Below are 14,209 nucleotides of genomic sequence, written 5' to 3' on the forward strand. Positions count from 1 at the left end.
CTAACAATTGGTTCAGTGTCCTTCCTTTGGGTTTGAAGAGCTTGTAATTTATTTAACATAACTTGCTTGATCAATTAGCTGATGTCAAAAATCTATGATACTTTTGAACTTTTGGAAAACTTCTTAAATATCTTGTGGGATGTCTCCCAAATTTGTTTGTCAACATTTTGTGCCCTAGTCCTTGGTTTAGTTCTCTTTTGTTTAGCTTGGTTATCTTATCGTTGAGTTTCTAGATGGGAGTGATATCGTTTTTTGGTTGATGATAAGAGTGTTGGGGACAAGTCGACATTGGAATTTCTAGCCATGCTCCATAAGGGCACTAACTCATAAGCTCTTTCAAGATGGGTATAACTCCTCTAATACTCTTGCAAAATCTGACTTCATATGCCTCTTATTCGATTCACTTCTCTTCATATCTTGTAGTTGGTTTTTGCTCTTAAGTAGACTTTGTTTCTTGGTATACTTGGTGTTTTCTCCCTTAGGTCCCTTTGCATCAATCACCTTGAGGCACGGGGTTGTGGGTTTTTCCTCTTTTTGATTTTCTTGTTTGATTAGGCTTGTGTACATTGGCATTTCTCGGCTAATCGTTGTGGCTCATGTGTTTTATAGTTCATAGAATGGGATTCCCACAGTTCTTTAGTTAACTACACTAGTTTAGTCTCAATTAATTCCCCATTTTGTTCCTAAATACATAAGGTCTAGCATTCGAATGATGAGCTACTTGATGTGCCTAAAGGGATGTACACTCGAGTGTATAACACTCAATTATCCCACCATTTATGGTGTTGTGGCTTGGGTGGTATCCTTGAGGATTTAGCATTGGAGTGTTGTGTATATAGCTGTCGAATCCCAAGTGCACTTGAGTCTACTAGTGTTGGAGTGTGGTGAATGTAATCATTAGTATATTGGAGTAGTGGATGGACTTGATGTTATGATTTTTGTGTGCAAGTGGTCCAAAGTTCATTGATGTCATAGATGATGGTGCACCGTAGGATTACTTCTATTCCTAGTGGAAGGATGATTGTGTGAGTGTGGGTCCTTAGTCCTAGAACCTATGCCTAACGCAAGGGTGTGCATGCATGAATGTGGGTGTGTCCTATAGTATAGGTGAGTGAAAGATGCATTGGTGTGTGGGTGGCTAATTAATGATCTAAAGATGTGCGCCAATTTCCTATGCCTAATGATGTGTAGTATCCCTAAGTATGGATGCATGCTAGGTGAGGTTTAATTATGCGATTGGTTTGTGTAAGTTAGGGTTGGGTGTGCCTAAAAGGGCTATGTGTAAACACGGGTGGGAAGAGGTTTTGTGTGTGAGCGCCTTTATACGTGCCCTAAGGATATGTGTTGAATGAGGCTTGTAGGTTGTGCTTGAGTGTTTAGGGTTTGTGATTGCCTAGGAACATGATTTCCCTGGATATTCTAAAGTAATGTTAGGAGGTGTGTACCTATCCAACTCAAAGGGTTATATTGATGTAGCTTATGCTGACACTTAGTAGGGTGGCTATGTGCATGTAAGTTTGAGTGGGTTGGGAATGGGATGTGCGCATAAAAATGAAGCGCAAGTGCATGAGTAGTCATGTGGGTGAGTAAATGACCATTATGCATGAGGGTAAGTAAGAGTGTGTGGTGGTGTGCACGAGTCTTAAGCTTGTGAGTGTGTGGGTAGGTGTGTACATTTGGGTGAACTAATGGCTGCTTGCGCAAGTGCCCAACCTTCAACATGCACTAGTGCGTAAGTAGCTACCAATGGTTGAGTGATTGAAGTGCTTGTGCATGTAAGTTTGTCAATGTATGTGTGGGTGTATGAGGGGGGATAAGCGCACAAACCATTGTAACCAACATTTTCTTCTCGCATTGCCTGGGTGTTCCCCCTCCACCCGGGCCTTGCGCCAACATAACACGAATGCTATTTCTTGCAATCGCAAAGTCTTCTTGTAATCTACTTTCTTTCAAAGCAAAGTGCCTTCTTGTAAGCTAAAGGTGGGAAAGACCGCGGGGGATCACGGTGAGAACCGTGGGTGACGAACGCAAAGTTGGGAATTGCATGCTACGCACGCATTGTGCGTTACACTTGGTATCAGAGCTTAACTCACGTGAGGGCTAGTCCTTCAACAGGCGTGAGGAAGATTTTGGAAAGCTAGCAAGTTGCGGTTCATCAACATGGGTGGACGCAACAATAATAAGAGTGGAATTGGAGATGACCGAGATGAAATCTCGGTGGCCCTTGGAATCGGAGCAAGCAGACCTCAACTGGTGATTGGGGAAGGATACGCAACAGAGCATGAGAATGAAATAGATGCTGCTATGCACGAAGAAGAGGAGCCACAGCGCGAACCTGACCCAATGGATGCCATGCGAGAAATGATGAAGGACTTGCTGGCTACCATGCTACCAAAAGCACTAGGGAAGGCTCAAGCCGAGACGGACAACGATGGTGAGATTCATCGGAGACGCAGAAGGAGAGAAAAGAAGGAACGGGATGACTCCTCATCCGATGATATGGGAAAGTACAAGCCTCAAGCACCAGAGAAATACAAAGGTGAGAGGGACTCAGTCAGCCTAAACCGATGGATAAGAGAGGTGGATGGCTACATGAAGTTACTCAAGGTGTCAAGCAAAAGAAGAGGATTGGTGGCAGCACAGTTACTAGAGGGTGATGCCTCGAAGTGGCTGATGTATGAGGAAGAGCAGTTTGGCAGGAAACTGACATGGGAGGAGTTGCAGAGAAGCATGAAGGAATACTTTGTGCCAAAGAATGAACCATTCAAAGTCAGAGACGAATGGAGAAACTTGAGGCAGAATGCGGGCCAAATGAGAGACTATGTGCAAAAATATAGGTCTCTAATGCTGCAGCTACCCGACATGGATGTAACCACCAAACTGCATGGTTTTCTGTATGGAATGCAACCATGGGCTAGAAGAGAAATAGAAAAGCAGGAACCCGGAAGTGTGCTGGAGGCTATGACAATGGCTGAAAGACTCACCGATTTCGACGGCAGACAAGGAGGGGCAGGGCGTGGGGCTTCGCAAGGAGGCAACACCGCTCAGTCCAACTCGACATGGGGAAATAGGCAAAACCAGGGATCTTACCAAAACAACACTCAAGGGAACAGTGGGTGGAATGGCAAGCAACCCCTCCGACTGGAGTACACGGAGACTCGGTCCGAGACAACCCCAGCCAATAGTTCTGCTAGTTCTAGACCAACCACGTCTGGGGTCGGCCGAGGGAACAACTCAAATAGAGGAGGATATGGAGGAGGAGGTAGAACGGGGCAAGGAAGAGGAGGCCCTTTAGCTTGTCATAATTGTGGAGGTCCGCACTTCGCAAGGGATTGTCCGAGGGGAGCAGCTTCTTCAAGTGGCTCCAGATTCGCGTATGCTCAAGCGGAAGCAGAAGGATCAAGATCGACAGTCCAGATAACTGAGATAGAAGATGAAGAGAAGGAGTGGGAATCTAAGGCAAAGGCAGGAGCAGTGGGAGCCAAGCCTCCAGCAACTATGCCAACCTTTATTCCTAGCATATGCAACATGTTTGTTCAGGCTGAGTTGGGGAACCATCCCCAGGTGATGATGGTGGACATAGGGGCCACTCATAACTTCATATCTCCTCAAGTAGCATCCCGGCTAGGTGTGAAGCCAATAAGAGCTGAAGGTCTTGAGGTATCATTTGTACAAGGAAAATACAAATACTGCGAGTTAGCCAAAGGCGTCCCAGTTCAAATTGGGCAATGGCAGGCAAATCTGGATTTTATAGTGGTGCCTATGGATGATTTTGAAGGTATCTTAGGCATGGATTGGATAGACAACCATGTCGTGCAAATACTGGGCATGAAAAAGAATAAAATTTACTTGCAAGCACCGCAGTCGGTGGTCTGGGTGCCATACTTTCGCACTAAAAGCAAGAGTCACAACAAGTCACCGGCTGGCAACGCAGTGGACGCTAGATTGGTGGTGACAAAGGTGCAGAATGTGAACAGCTCAGAAAAAGAAAGTCCTGCAAAGGTGTGGGTGCAAAAAGCAATGACAAAGGAGCAACCAGAAGAAGTACAAGTGGAGAGAGCAAAAGGGATGGAAACAGTGGCAGAAAAAGCCACAGAAAGGAGTCAAGGAACACAAGTGGGAGCCCCAGGACCTATGGAGATTACGGCCAAGCAGCTAGAAAAAGAATTGAAGCATGGGGGACAGTTGAGGCTATGTATGATGAGGCTCATTGAAGAAGAACCAGTGATTCAACAAATCATCTGGACAATAGGTGACGAAAGGGTCAGGGAAGTTCTGGACAAGTTCCAAGATGTCATGCCTGACAAGCTGCCGATCGGGTTGCCGCCTCGCAGGAGTGTTGATCACCGAATCGAGCTCTTACCAGGAGTGCAACCGCCAGCCAGGCCAGCTTACAGGATGACGGGAACGGAGCTAGTGGAATTGAAGAAACAACTAGGAGAAATGGAGGCATCAGGCCACATTCAACCTAGTAGATCACCCTATGGAGCTCCAGTCCTATTTGTCAAGAAAAAGGATGGGTCTCTTCGTCTATGTACAGATTACAGAGCTCTCAATAAAGCTACAATGAGGAATAGGTACCCTGTGCCAGTGGTAGATGAACTGCTGGATCGGCTGCAAGGAGCACGTTACTTCAGCAGAATCGACTTGAGGTCAGGGTATCACCAAATTAGAATAGCAGAAGGGGACGAGGTGAAGACGGCTTTCAGAAGCCGATACGGGAGCTACGAATGGTTGGTCATGCCAGAAGGGCTCACTAATGCACTAGCAACCTTTTGTGAGCTCATGGACAAGATCTTCATCGACTATCTTGATGATTTTGTGATCATCTATATTGATGATGTGCTCATTTACAGCAGAACCCTGGAAGATCATGTACAGCACCTGGAGAAGGTCTTTACCCGGCTCCGAGAGAATCAATTGTTTGTGAAGCCAGAAAAGTGTGAATTTGCTGTACAAGAGATAGAATTTTTGGGCTATTTAGTCAAAGAAAATGGTATTGCCATAGACCCGAAGAAGGTGCAGGCAGTAAAGAATTGGGAGGCTCCCCGCAAGGTAAGTCAGGTGCGGGAATTTTTGGGATTTACAGTTTTTTGTCGAAGGTTCATTCAAGGATATAGTAAGATTACTGCCCCACTGACGGATCTCACCTCCAACACAACTACTTTTTAGTGGACGGATCGGGAGCAGCAAGCTTTTGAGCAGTTAAAGAGCATGATGATCCAGGCCCCAGTTTTAAAGATGGTAGATTTCTCACGTCCTTTTGAGGTCCATACTGATGCGTCAAGCTATGCCATAGGTGGTGTGCTCATGCAGGATGGTCATCCAGTATGCTATGAATCTAAGAAGCTGGACCCAACGGAGAGAAGGTGGGCTACTCATGAGAAAGAGATGTATGCAGTGGTACATTGCTTGAGGAAGTGGCGGCACTATGTGCAGGATAAGCCAACAAAAGTCTATACAGATAATATTTCCCTCAAGTATTTCCAAACTCAACCAAAGCTATCACCAAAGCAGGCTCGATGGCAGGATTTTCTGGCCGAATTTGACATAGAGATTATCCACAAGCCTGGCTCTTCCAATAAAATGCCGGATGCTTTGAGTCGACAAGCTGAACTACAAGCTATCACCGTTGCCGAAGGCAGATTTGGGGCTCAGGTGCGGGAGAAGATGGATGGGAATGAAGAAGCTCAGCAACTTCTGAAGGACATTGAAGCAGGCTCCACTCCATGGGGAATGTATGAAGTCAGAAATGGTATCATCTACTACCAAGGAGCCATGTATGTACCCAAAAATGATGAACTCAGGAATCAAATCCTATGGGAGTGCCATGATAGTCCCATTGGGGGGCACTCGGGTCAAATAAGGACTTTTGATCGCCTGAAAAGATTTTTCTATTGGCCGAAGATGCGAGAGGACGTCACCGAATATGTACGCACCTGCCCGACATGTCAAATGGTGAAGGCACAGAGGATGAAGCCCGCAGGAGAGCTACAACAGATGCCGATTCCATCCCGCCCCTGGGATGTGGTAAGTATGGATTTCATCACCGAATTGCCCAAGTCGCATGGCTGCACGGCCATCTTTGTGGTGGTGGACTACCTCTCCAAACAAGCTCACTTCATTGCCACCGAGCCGCCAATTACTGCTCAGAAAGTGGCAAAATTATTCTTTTCTAGGATCTTCAAGTATCATGGGCTGCCTCTAGCCATTGTGTCTGATCGAGATCCCCGTTTTCTCAGCAACATGTGGCGGGAGCTTTTCAAGTTAATGGATACTTAGCTCCGCTTCTCGTCGGCTTTTCATCCGCAGACAGATGGACAAACCGAAAGACTCAACCAAGGCATCGAAGATTACATCCGCAGCTATGTCCGAGCTGATCAAAAGGATTGGGCTCAATACCTCGACATTCTGGAGTTTCATTACAATGCGACCCTGCACAGTTCTACAGGTTTCACCCCCTTCGAGATAGCAACAGGCAAAGAAGTCATCACCCCTCTGGCCTTGGCAGCAGGTAAGCAGTATGTCGAAGATCTAGATGCCGAAGAGTTCCTACTGAAGTGGAAACAACGAATGTTGGTGGCCCAGGAAAGCCTACGCAACAACAAGATACACATCGCCAAAAGATACAATGCAAAAAGGAAGAAGCATGTGGAGTTCTTCCCTGGAGATTTGGTGCTGGTCAGCTCTAAGAACATTGACTTGCCCAAAAACCTCACCCCCAAGTTCAACAACAGGTACTACGGGCCATACAAAGTCATCACAAGGCTCAATGATGTCACATATAAGATCCAGCTTCCGCCGAATGTCCTTATCCATGACGCCTTTCATGTTCAACTACTACGGCGGTTTCATGTAGATACCAGATTTGGGCGACAACGACCTCTTCCAGCACAACTCGCCCAGCTTCCTTTCGAGCCAGAGATTATTCTGGAGACGCGCTTCATCGGCAAACACCCAGAGTTTCACATCAAGTGGAAGAATCGACCAATGAAAGAAGCCTCTTGGGTGGCAGAACCACTAGTCATCGAACATGCTCGAGATCTACTACTTCAATTCTACAACGAGCGAGAGAATCCAGATCTCTATCATCCACCATTACCACAGGAGTGAACATCAAACTCAACCTACTTCAAAAAGTCCTTAGCTCCACATTTGTAATCGAGTCAGTGGGCAAGGCAACTTAGGTCTAGGGATTGTCTATTTTTCTGTTCCAAAATAAACAAAGACCTTATCTCACATCTGTATTGAGTCAGTGGATAAGGCATTTAGCGGGTTTAGACACTGATCTACTCACTAGGAGTGGATTAAGACCCCCGGATTTTGAGTCAACCAGTCCCACTCCCGCTCAATGAGGACATTGAGCTTCCTCATGGGGGGGGGTGTGTATGAGGGGGGATAAGCGCACAAACCATTGTAACCAACATTTTCTTCTCGCATTGCCTGGGTGTTCCCCCTCCACCCGGGCCTTGCGCCAACATAACACGAATGCTATTTCTTGCAATCGCAAAGTCTTCTTGTAATCTACTTTCTTTCAAAGCAAAGTGCCTTCTTGTAAGCTAAAGGTGGGAAAGACCGCGGGGGATCACGGTGAGAACCGTGGGTGACGAACGCAAAGTTGGGAATTGCATGCTACGCACGCATTGTGCGTTAGAGTGAGTGGGTGGGCACTTATATGTACGAGGATGCTTCTGATGTGTGTAGATCCATGTGCTTGTCATGTATTTCGATCCACGTATCTTCTTTGATCGACATGTGTGTGTGAAGAGGCCTTATATGGTCGAAGTTTGGGGAGAAGAGGTCGGCCCTAGGTGCTTCGTCCGAGCGCGTCGTTCTCTCGTCACCATCCCCTCCCTCCCGACGTGCCTGTAGGGTTTTGTGCTTTTCCTCCTCCTAACTTCTCCTTGCTTCTCGTCCTTCTCTCCGTCTCCGTCTCCGTCTCCGTCTCCGTCTCCGTGAGTAACTGTGGATTGTGGGGGATGGGGTTCCAATCGCCTGGCCTCCAGTGTCTCTCTCACTCGAGAGTTAAGAGTGCCGAGTGGGGAGTTAATGAGGCGGCGGCATCGTTAACTCCCCACATCATCAGTAGCTAATCACGAGTAAAGAGCCTGATCTAGTGATTTAGAAAAGATGTCATCTTGTTACTCTATTTTGTATTGCTTCTTGGTCTGGATTAATGCATCCTGGCGCAGAGATCCCAGGATTGCTTCCCGTGTTGGCTACTGCAATCTAGCTTCTCGTGATTCCATCTTTAGTCTCCTTCTCTGGTGCACAGTGAATTTCTTGATCTGCAGCCCACCAGCTTTTTCCATAGCTGCCTCTTTTGCCGGTTTATGCTTTTTCTTGTACTTGTTAAAGTCCCCTATTTGTTTATCCATGGCTAAAACCTGCAACAACAGCTCAGTAATTGAATCATGAATGGGATCCATGTATACTTGTTCAAATACTACTTTTATTCCTGCAGATCCAAATCTGCCATAGGAAGATGCTTCTTAGCTAGTTCTATATCATTGTTGCAACTCCATGAATTTCTCCAAGAAGGACTTCCTTCCATGTTAGACTTGTGGGATGGAAGGATGCAAGGAGTACCTACAAGGAATTGACAATAGTTCTATCCCTGTTATACTAAGATGAGCTCCTCCCTTGACATGTTGAATTGCTGACAGAGAGTGTATGGAGCCTTCCATGTCCCTGAGTTTAGTCCCATATATCACGCCTAATGTTAATTCCTTTCTTGGAGACTGTGTGTGTCTGTCGGGAGAGTTGTTCCGCTCTACTGCTATCCCGTGAAAGATGATAAATCAAATTGAATCTGAGGCACACCAAGGGAGTGTAAAATTCCTGATTGGGGAGAGTCTAACATGCTTTTAAAAGGAAAGCTACGTGCTCTAGATACTTTAGGTCTGAGCACCCTTTGATGGTTATTTTGGCTTGACTAAAAGCCACAATGATTGCCTTATGTTCTTTCCATTTGGGGAATTCTTGAAGGCAAAATGTGTTACAACTATGTAGGATAAGGATGGCCTACTCCTCATTCTTGTGTTGGAATGCTCTTACTATCCATTTAATAGCCATCATTTCCACCAAATTGGTTAGGTTTGGAAGTCCATGGCCTCAACGATTGCCTTATGCTCTTTTCATTTGGGGAATTCCCGAGTTTGGAAGTCCACTACCTCCTATTTCTTTGGGTTATATACAAATTTCCAATGCAAGTTTGGGGAGCTTAAATTTCAAACTATCTCCTTACCAAAGGAAGTTCTTGGCCAAGTTTTCAAGATTCTTTAGCCACCCAACAAGATATACAATATATGGTGGAGAGGATGTGAACATGTTTGAGAATCACAATTCTACTTGAAAATTAGCATTGTAGATCTTTTAGGTATTCCAACTACCTTTTTACTTTGCTTAATATCCACTCCCATCTTTGTTGAGTGTTACTACAAATCCCATTGGAATACTAAGCAGCCTAAAGACTTTTCCTTCATTTGTTTCCTTGCAACCCTTAATAAAATTAGCCATAAGGAAGGAAGGAATACTAGAGCTTTTATTTCTAGTTTTAGCTTGGTTGACTACAGATCCATATGCTCTAATGAATAAATAGTCTTTTTGTACTTTGATGCCCTTTGGGTATTTCATTAGATGTATTGATGTATGACGTTGGTGCTATGCCCCTTGATATGCTCTCGAAAGCTTCTAAGATTCCACTTTGAGCTTGGTGACATTCACATTGGTAGTAGCTACTTGACATAGTGCTCCTATACTTATGAGCTTGAAGATTTACTACATGTATTGCTCTTGAATTGGGATTTACATGTTACTTGGATATTTGCAAAGAGCTTTGGATTTATGCAATTGAGCTTGAGATTTTAGCATTGAGATAGTGGGACTTATTGAGTTATGTATATGCTCTCTTGATGCTTCTTAGATGCAGTTACTCTTCAGTGGGATGATTTGATTCATGCTTTGGACTCGACACCTATTTTTGTCAGAGTGATATTAGTGATGTATACACATTGCTTGGCTATGTATTGAGCTTCATTACCCTTGCTTAGTCAGTCATGCATTTGGTAGCTTTATTTCTCTTGAGACCTACATGCATGATGTTTATGCCTACTGGATGTATGGCTTACTGTGACACATTGAGGTTGTGAAGATCTTGGTATCGGTTGCATGCCCGGTTCACAGCTAGCTGCTCTTATATATCTTGTTTGTTGCCAGATATACTTAGCAATGTGAGCTTATATTTTTTAGATTCATTGCCCACATTTGATCTTAGATTCATTGTTGCATCTATTACAACGGTGATGTAATTGTATATATATGCATTATTTATGAGAGCAAATGCTCTAATTTGCTAGTTTATTATTGACAGTTAGTGGACATCCCTACACTTTGGTGTTCTCTTTCTTTTAGACCTTGTATTGGCTATGATTTGGGACTAATTTGCAATCATTTATAGTAGCACATTTTCTATAATTTACTTTCATTTATTAACATGATGACCGATGGATCAAATGACAATGCTATCTTTAACATTGACAAACTGGATAGCACTAATTAAAGCTACTAGAAGGCATAGATATGGCATGTTTTGGTGCATAAATAATAAATTAAGCTATTGAGACATGAGGGTGTAAAGTTGGAATGCTTTGATATAGAGGATTGGGCTGAATTAAATGAGTTGTGTAAATTTACAATCATTTTGTTACTCTCCAAGTAGGTGTTCTGCAATGTTGTCTCTAAAAGAGCAGATTGCATGGTAGATATGAGAAAATATTTGTGATGTCTATGATAAGCACAACCTTGCCTCTCAAATGTATTGGCTGAAGCAACTCACGGGCCTTCATATAAAGGAGGAGACTTCCATATCCGCCTACTTAAATGAGTTTCATTCTATTTTCAACCCCTTGTCTTCACAATGGATTGACTTTAAGGAGAATCTTCCACCATTGTTCTTGCTGATTACATTACTTGAATCATGAGACATTGTAATGTTCCCATTTCTTAGTTATTTTACTAATTAATGTACGTATACATTCCAAAAATTGATTTATGTTGAAATAAAACTACACATTTTTAAAAACTAGCTCTAACTATGAAGATAATTGTTATTATTAAAGAGGTATTATCTGCCAGTTCATGGAAGGAAGGCTTGGGAAACCTTGCCAAGGCAAGCTTATTAAAACTATGTTTGTAGTATAAAACAACAAAAAGAACTAGCCCAGTGGGGATAGCCACTTGGCAGTTAAGTGCACTTGGGTGACGACACTGCCGGGATGGGTAACCTCTTAGGAAGCTTTTCCTACTAGTGGAAGCTTCTCATGTGCAGCCAATGATGCCGACGAAGCCTTCGTAGCTTGTTGCCAAGTATGCCAAGGTCTATGCCTTGGTCGCTACCTTGGTCGTGAGCCTTGAAGCGTCCTCTCTTTACCCCTCCCTCCCCTCCCCCTTTCTGATTACTATCTAAATAGGGGTAGAGCATCACGTTAGAATAACACAACCCTTGCAAAAGTCTCTTTGTTGTTGATGCGACAAAGCTGTGTTGTAATCAATTGACTCTCTCTCTCCACACCTATGCAAAAGCGCTGCTCAAATCCATCAAGCTTTTTCCATGGCTCCCAAGAGACGTTGAGATGCTGGGCGAGGTCATGCTCGGAGAGCTCCCCAATGCGAGGAAGTAACCGCTGTTGAGGGAACTCAACATAAAATTTAAGCGCAAGCGAAAGTTACCCCTGAATCCATTCAACCCGAAGGATCGGTTATTTGACAACAAATCGAGGCTGCGGCCATACCCCATAATCACAATGGATGGCCAAATGGAGATAATCAGGTTCGTACATAAGAAAATGATTACGATTAGTTAGAACATACTTAAACTTACAAAAACATGTTAGTATTATCGATTACTTTTAAGGAATGAACACGAAAATTAATAAAGGGGATAGATTCTATACATCGCATACATTGACAAGTGTGTTAAAAATGTTTTATGGTTATGATTGCTTTTGGATTTGTGAATGATGAATTATGGCTCTTATGATTCCACGCTTGTATCAGTCAGGACGAGTTGTGGATTGTGGTGGTTTGGGACATTGGGGTCCCCAACCTAATGCTCCCTAACACTATGTGGAGTGTGAAAAAACTCACATGCGGGTGGGGGTCCTACGCTCCTGAGGGAGGTAGGTGTTTAGTATGGAAAAATTCACTTGCAGATGGGGGTCATATGCTCCCGAGGGAGATATGTGTTTTTGGTTTTTGATTACTCGAGCACATGAGAGGGCAAAGGGCCGAGTGATAAGTGCCCCTGCTATGTAGGACAACTCTTGAGGCTCAGGGAAGCTTAGAGGTGCTCTAACCCAGTAAATTCCCTCTTGACCGTGGACGGAGTGCGATCACATACAACCCAATCCCGAGGGATTGGAAGGTCCTATCCTAGGCTAGACAGTGTCTTTCAGCGGAAAGACGGTTGGTATGGTTTTGTACCACTCTGTGGAGTGATGGTTCTACTTGTTATTATGAAATAAAGTATTTGATTTCCGAATTGTTTGTTATGTGCTAAAGATTGAGTTTAGTGTCAAGATGAAATAGATTAATATAGTGTAAAAACATTTAGATAATGAATACATACTTGTAGCTTTGTCTCTTGATGCTTCATAGTTGATTAATGTCTCATCTACTTATGTTGAGTGTTGGCTTATTGATTCAGGGGATTCATTTCATGTTACCCCTCATTGTGAGAGTGGTTTCACTCCTATCGCAACATGAGAGAATCTATCAGATTGGGAGATGAATTGGCATTGGATGTTGTTGATATTGGAGATGTATGACTGTAGTTTGCTTCAGGTAACAACTTTACTTTGCATGATATCCACCATGTTCCGGCTTTGATCAAAAGCCTACTCTTTGGCTATGGACAGTTGGATGATGTAGGTTACTTTATCTTTTGGTGATTTCTCATGGAAGATTACCAGTAGGAATATTGTCCTTGCACAACTTGCCAAGTCTAGCACTCTTTATCCCTTGTATTTGGATTTATTGACCATAGATTGGCCATGGTTACAGTATCACATGTATCATTATGGTATCGTTGCCTTAGACACATGTCACTAAAGGAAATGAAAATGCTTACTTGTTTGTAGTATCTTGTGTCCCTTGACTATAAATGTTTCGATTCTTGTGATCATTGTCTTCATGGCAGGAAGACATGTTGTTCACATAAGAAGTGTGGCATTATATGCATGGATGAGCCATTGGCTCTTATTCGTTCTGATGTTTATGAACCTATGTCTTGTCAATTGTTAGGGTGGCGTGAAGTATTTCCTTACTTTCATTGATAATTAATCACATAAGGTTTGGGCATATCCCATAAAACAAAAATAAGAAGTATTGGCTATGTTTCAATATTGGCTTGCTCTCATTGAGAATAATCTAGGTATAGATTAAAATATATATAATCTAACAATGGAGATGAGTATGTATCTAAAGTTTTTGAGCAATTTGGTGATGAGAAGGACATTAAGTGTTAGTTAACTACCTTGTATATCCCACCCCAGGATGGTATGATTGAACGCATGAACATGACGATTCAAGAGAGAGTTTGCCATACTATGCCTAGCAAAGCAGACTTACTATTGCTGAGATAGTTACTATTGCTGTACGTTTGATCGATCAATCCCCATGCATTGCTATTGATTATCAAGTTATAGAGGAGGTATGGTCCAGAAAACCTCCATCATATGCTCATTTGTGTGTCTTTAGTTATGAGGCTTTCTGCCATGTTTCCAAGGACAAGTGTAATAAGTTGAATCCTAAGTCAATGAAATGCATATTTCTTGGTGATGGGGATGCAAATGAGATGGGCTATCACTTATGGGATCCACAAGCTCAAAATGTTATTTTTAGTTATGATGTTTTCCATGAAAAAAAAGTACGTAAGTAGCTTGAGGAGGTAGTTGAGGTACACATGGTGATATTTCAAGATGACCCTTTTACTCCTGTACAGTCAGCTAGATAGCTTATAGGTGATGGTCTAGTGGCCCATGACCATGATATTAGACAAGATGTACAAGCTCCATAGCATGCTTTGAGATGTTTTACTATCAAGCTGGCATATAAGGCCAAATTGGTTGCTAAGAGTTTTAAATAGGAGTGTGGTGTTGGCTTCGATGAAGTCTTTTTTCCTATAGTCAAGATGACTAGCCTCCATTTG

General features: G+C 43.3%; 1 protein-coding gene across 1 annotated transcript; it reads left to right on the forward strand.

The window, feature by feature from the left end:
• Positions 1-2,160: 2,160 nt before the first annotated feature.
• LOC148010431 (uncharacterized) lies at positions 2,161-7,113 on the forward strand. The gene is made up of 3 exons (XM_087671540.1): positions 2,161-5,055; positions 5,173-6,030; positions 6,283-7,113. Exons 1-3 carry the CDS (start codon positions 2,161-2,163, stop codon positions 7,111-7,113), a joined length of 4,584 nt encoding a protein of 1,527 aa, XP_087527666.1.
• The last annotated feature ends 7,096 nt before the right edge of the window (positions 7,114-14,209 follow it).

This window comes from Lygodium microphyllum, chromosome 29 (genome assembly GCF_053477565.2).
Source record: "Lygodium microphyllum isolate KBCC chromosome 29, Lygodium_microphyllum_v1.1.10, whole genome shotgun sequence".
Classification (NCBI taxonomy): domain Eukaryota; kingdom Viridiplantae; phylum Streptophyta; class Polypodiopsida; order Schizaeales; family Lygodiaceae; genus Lygodium; species Lygodium microphyllum.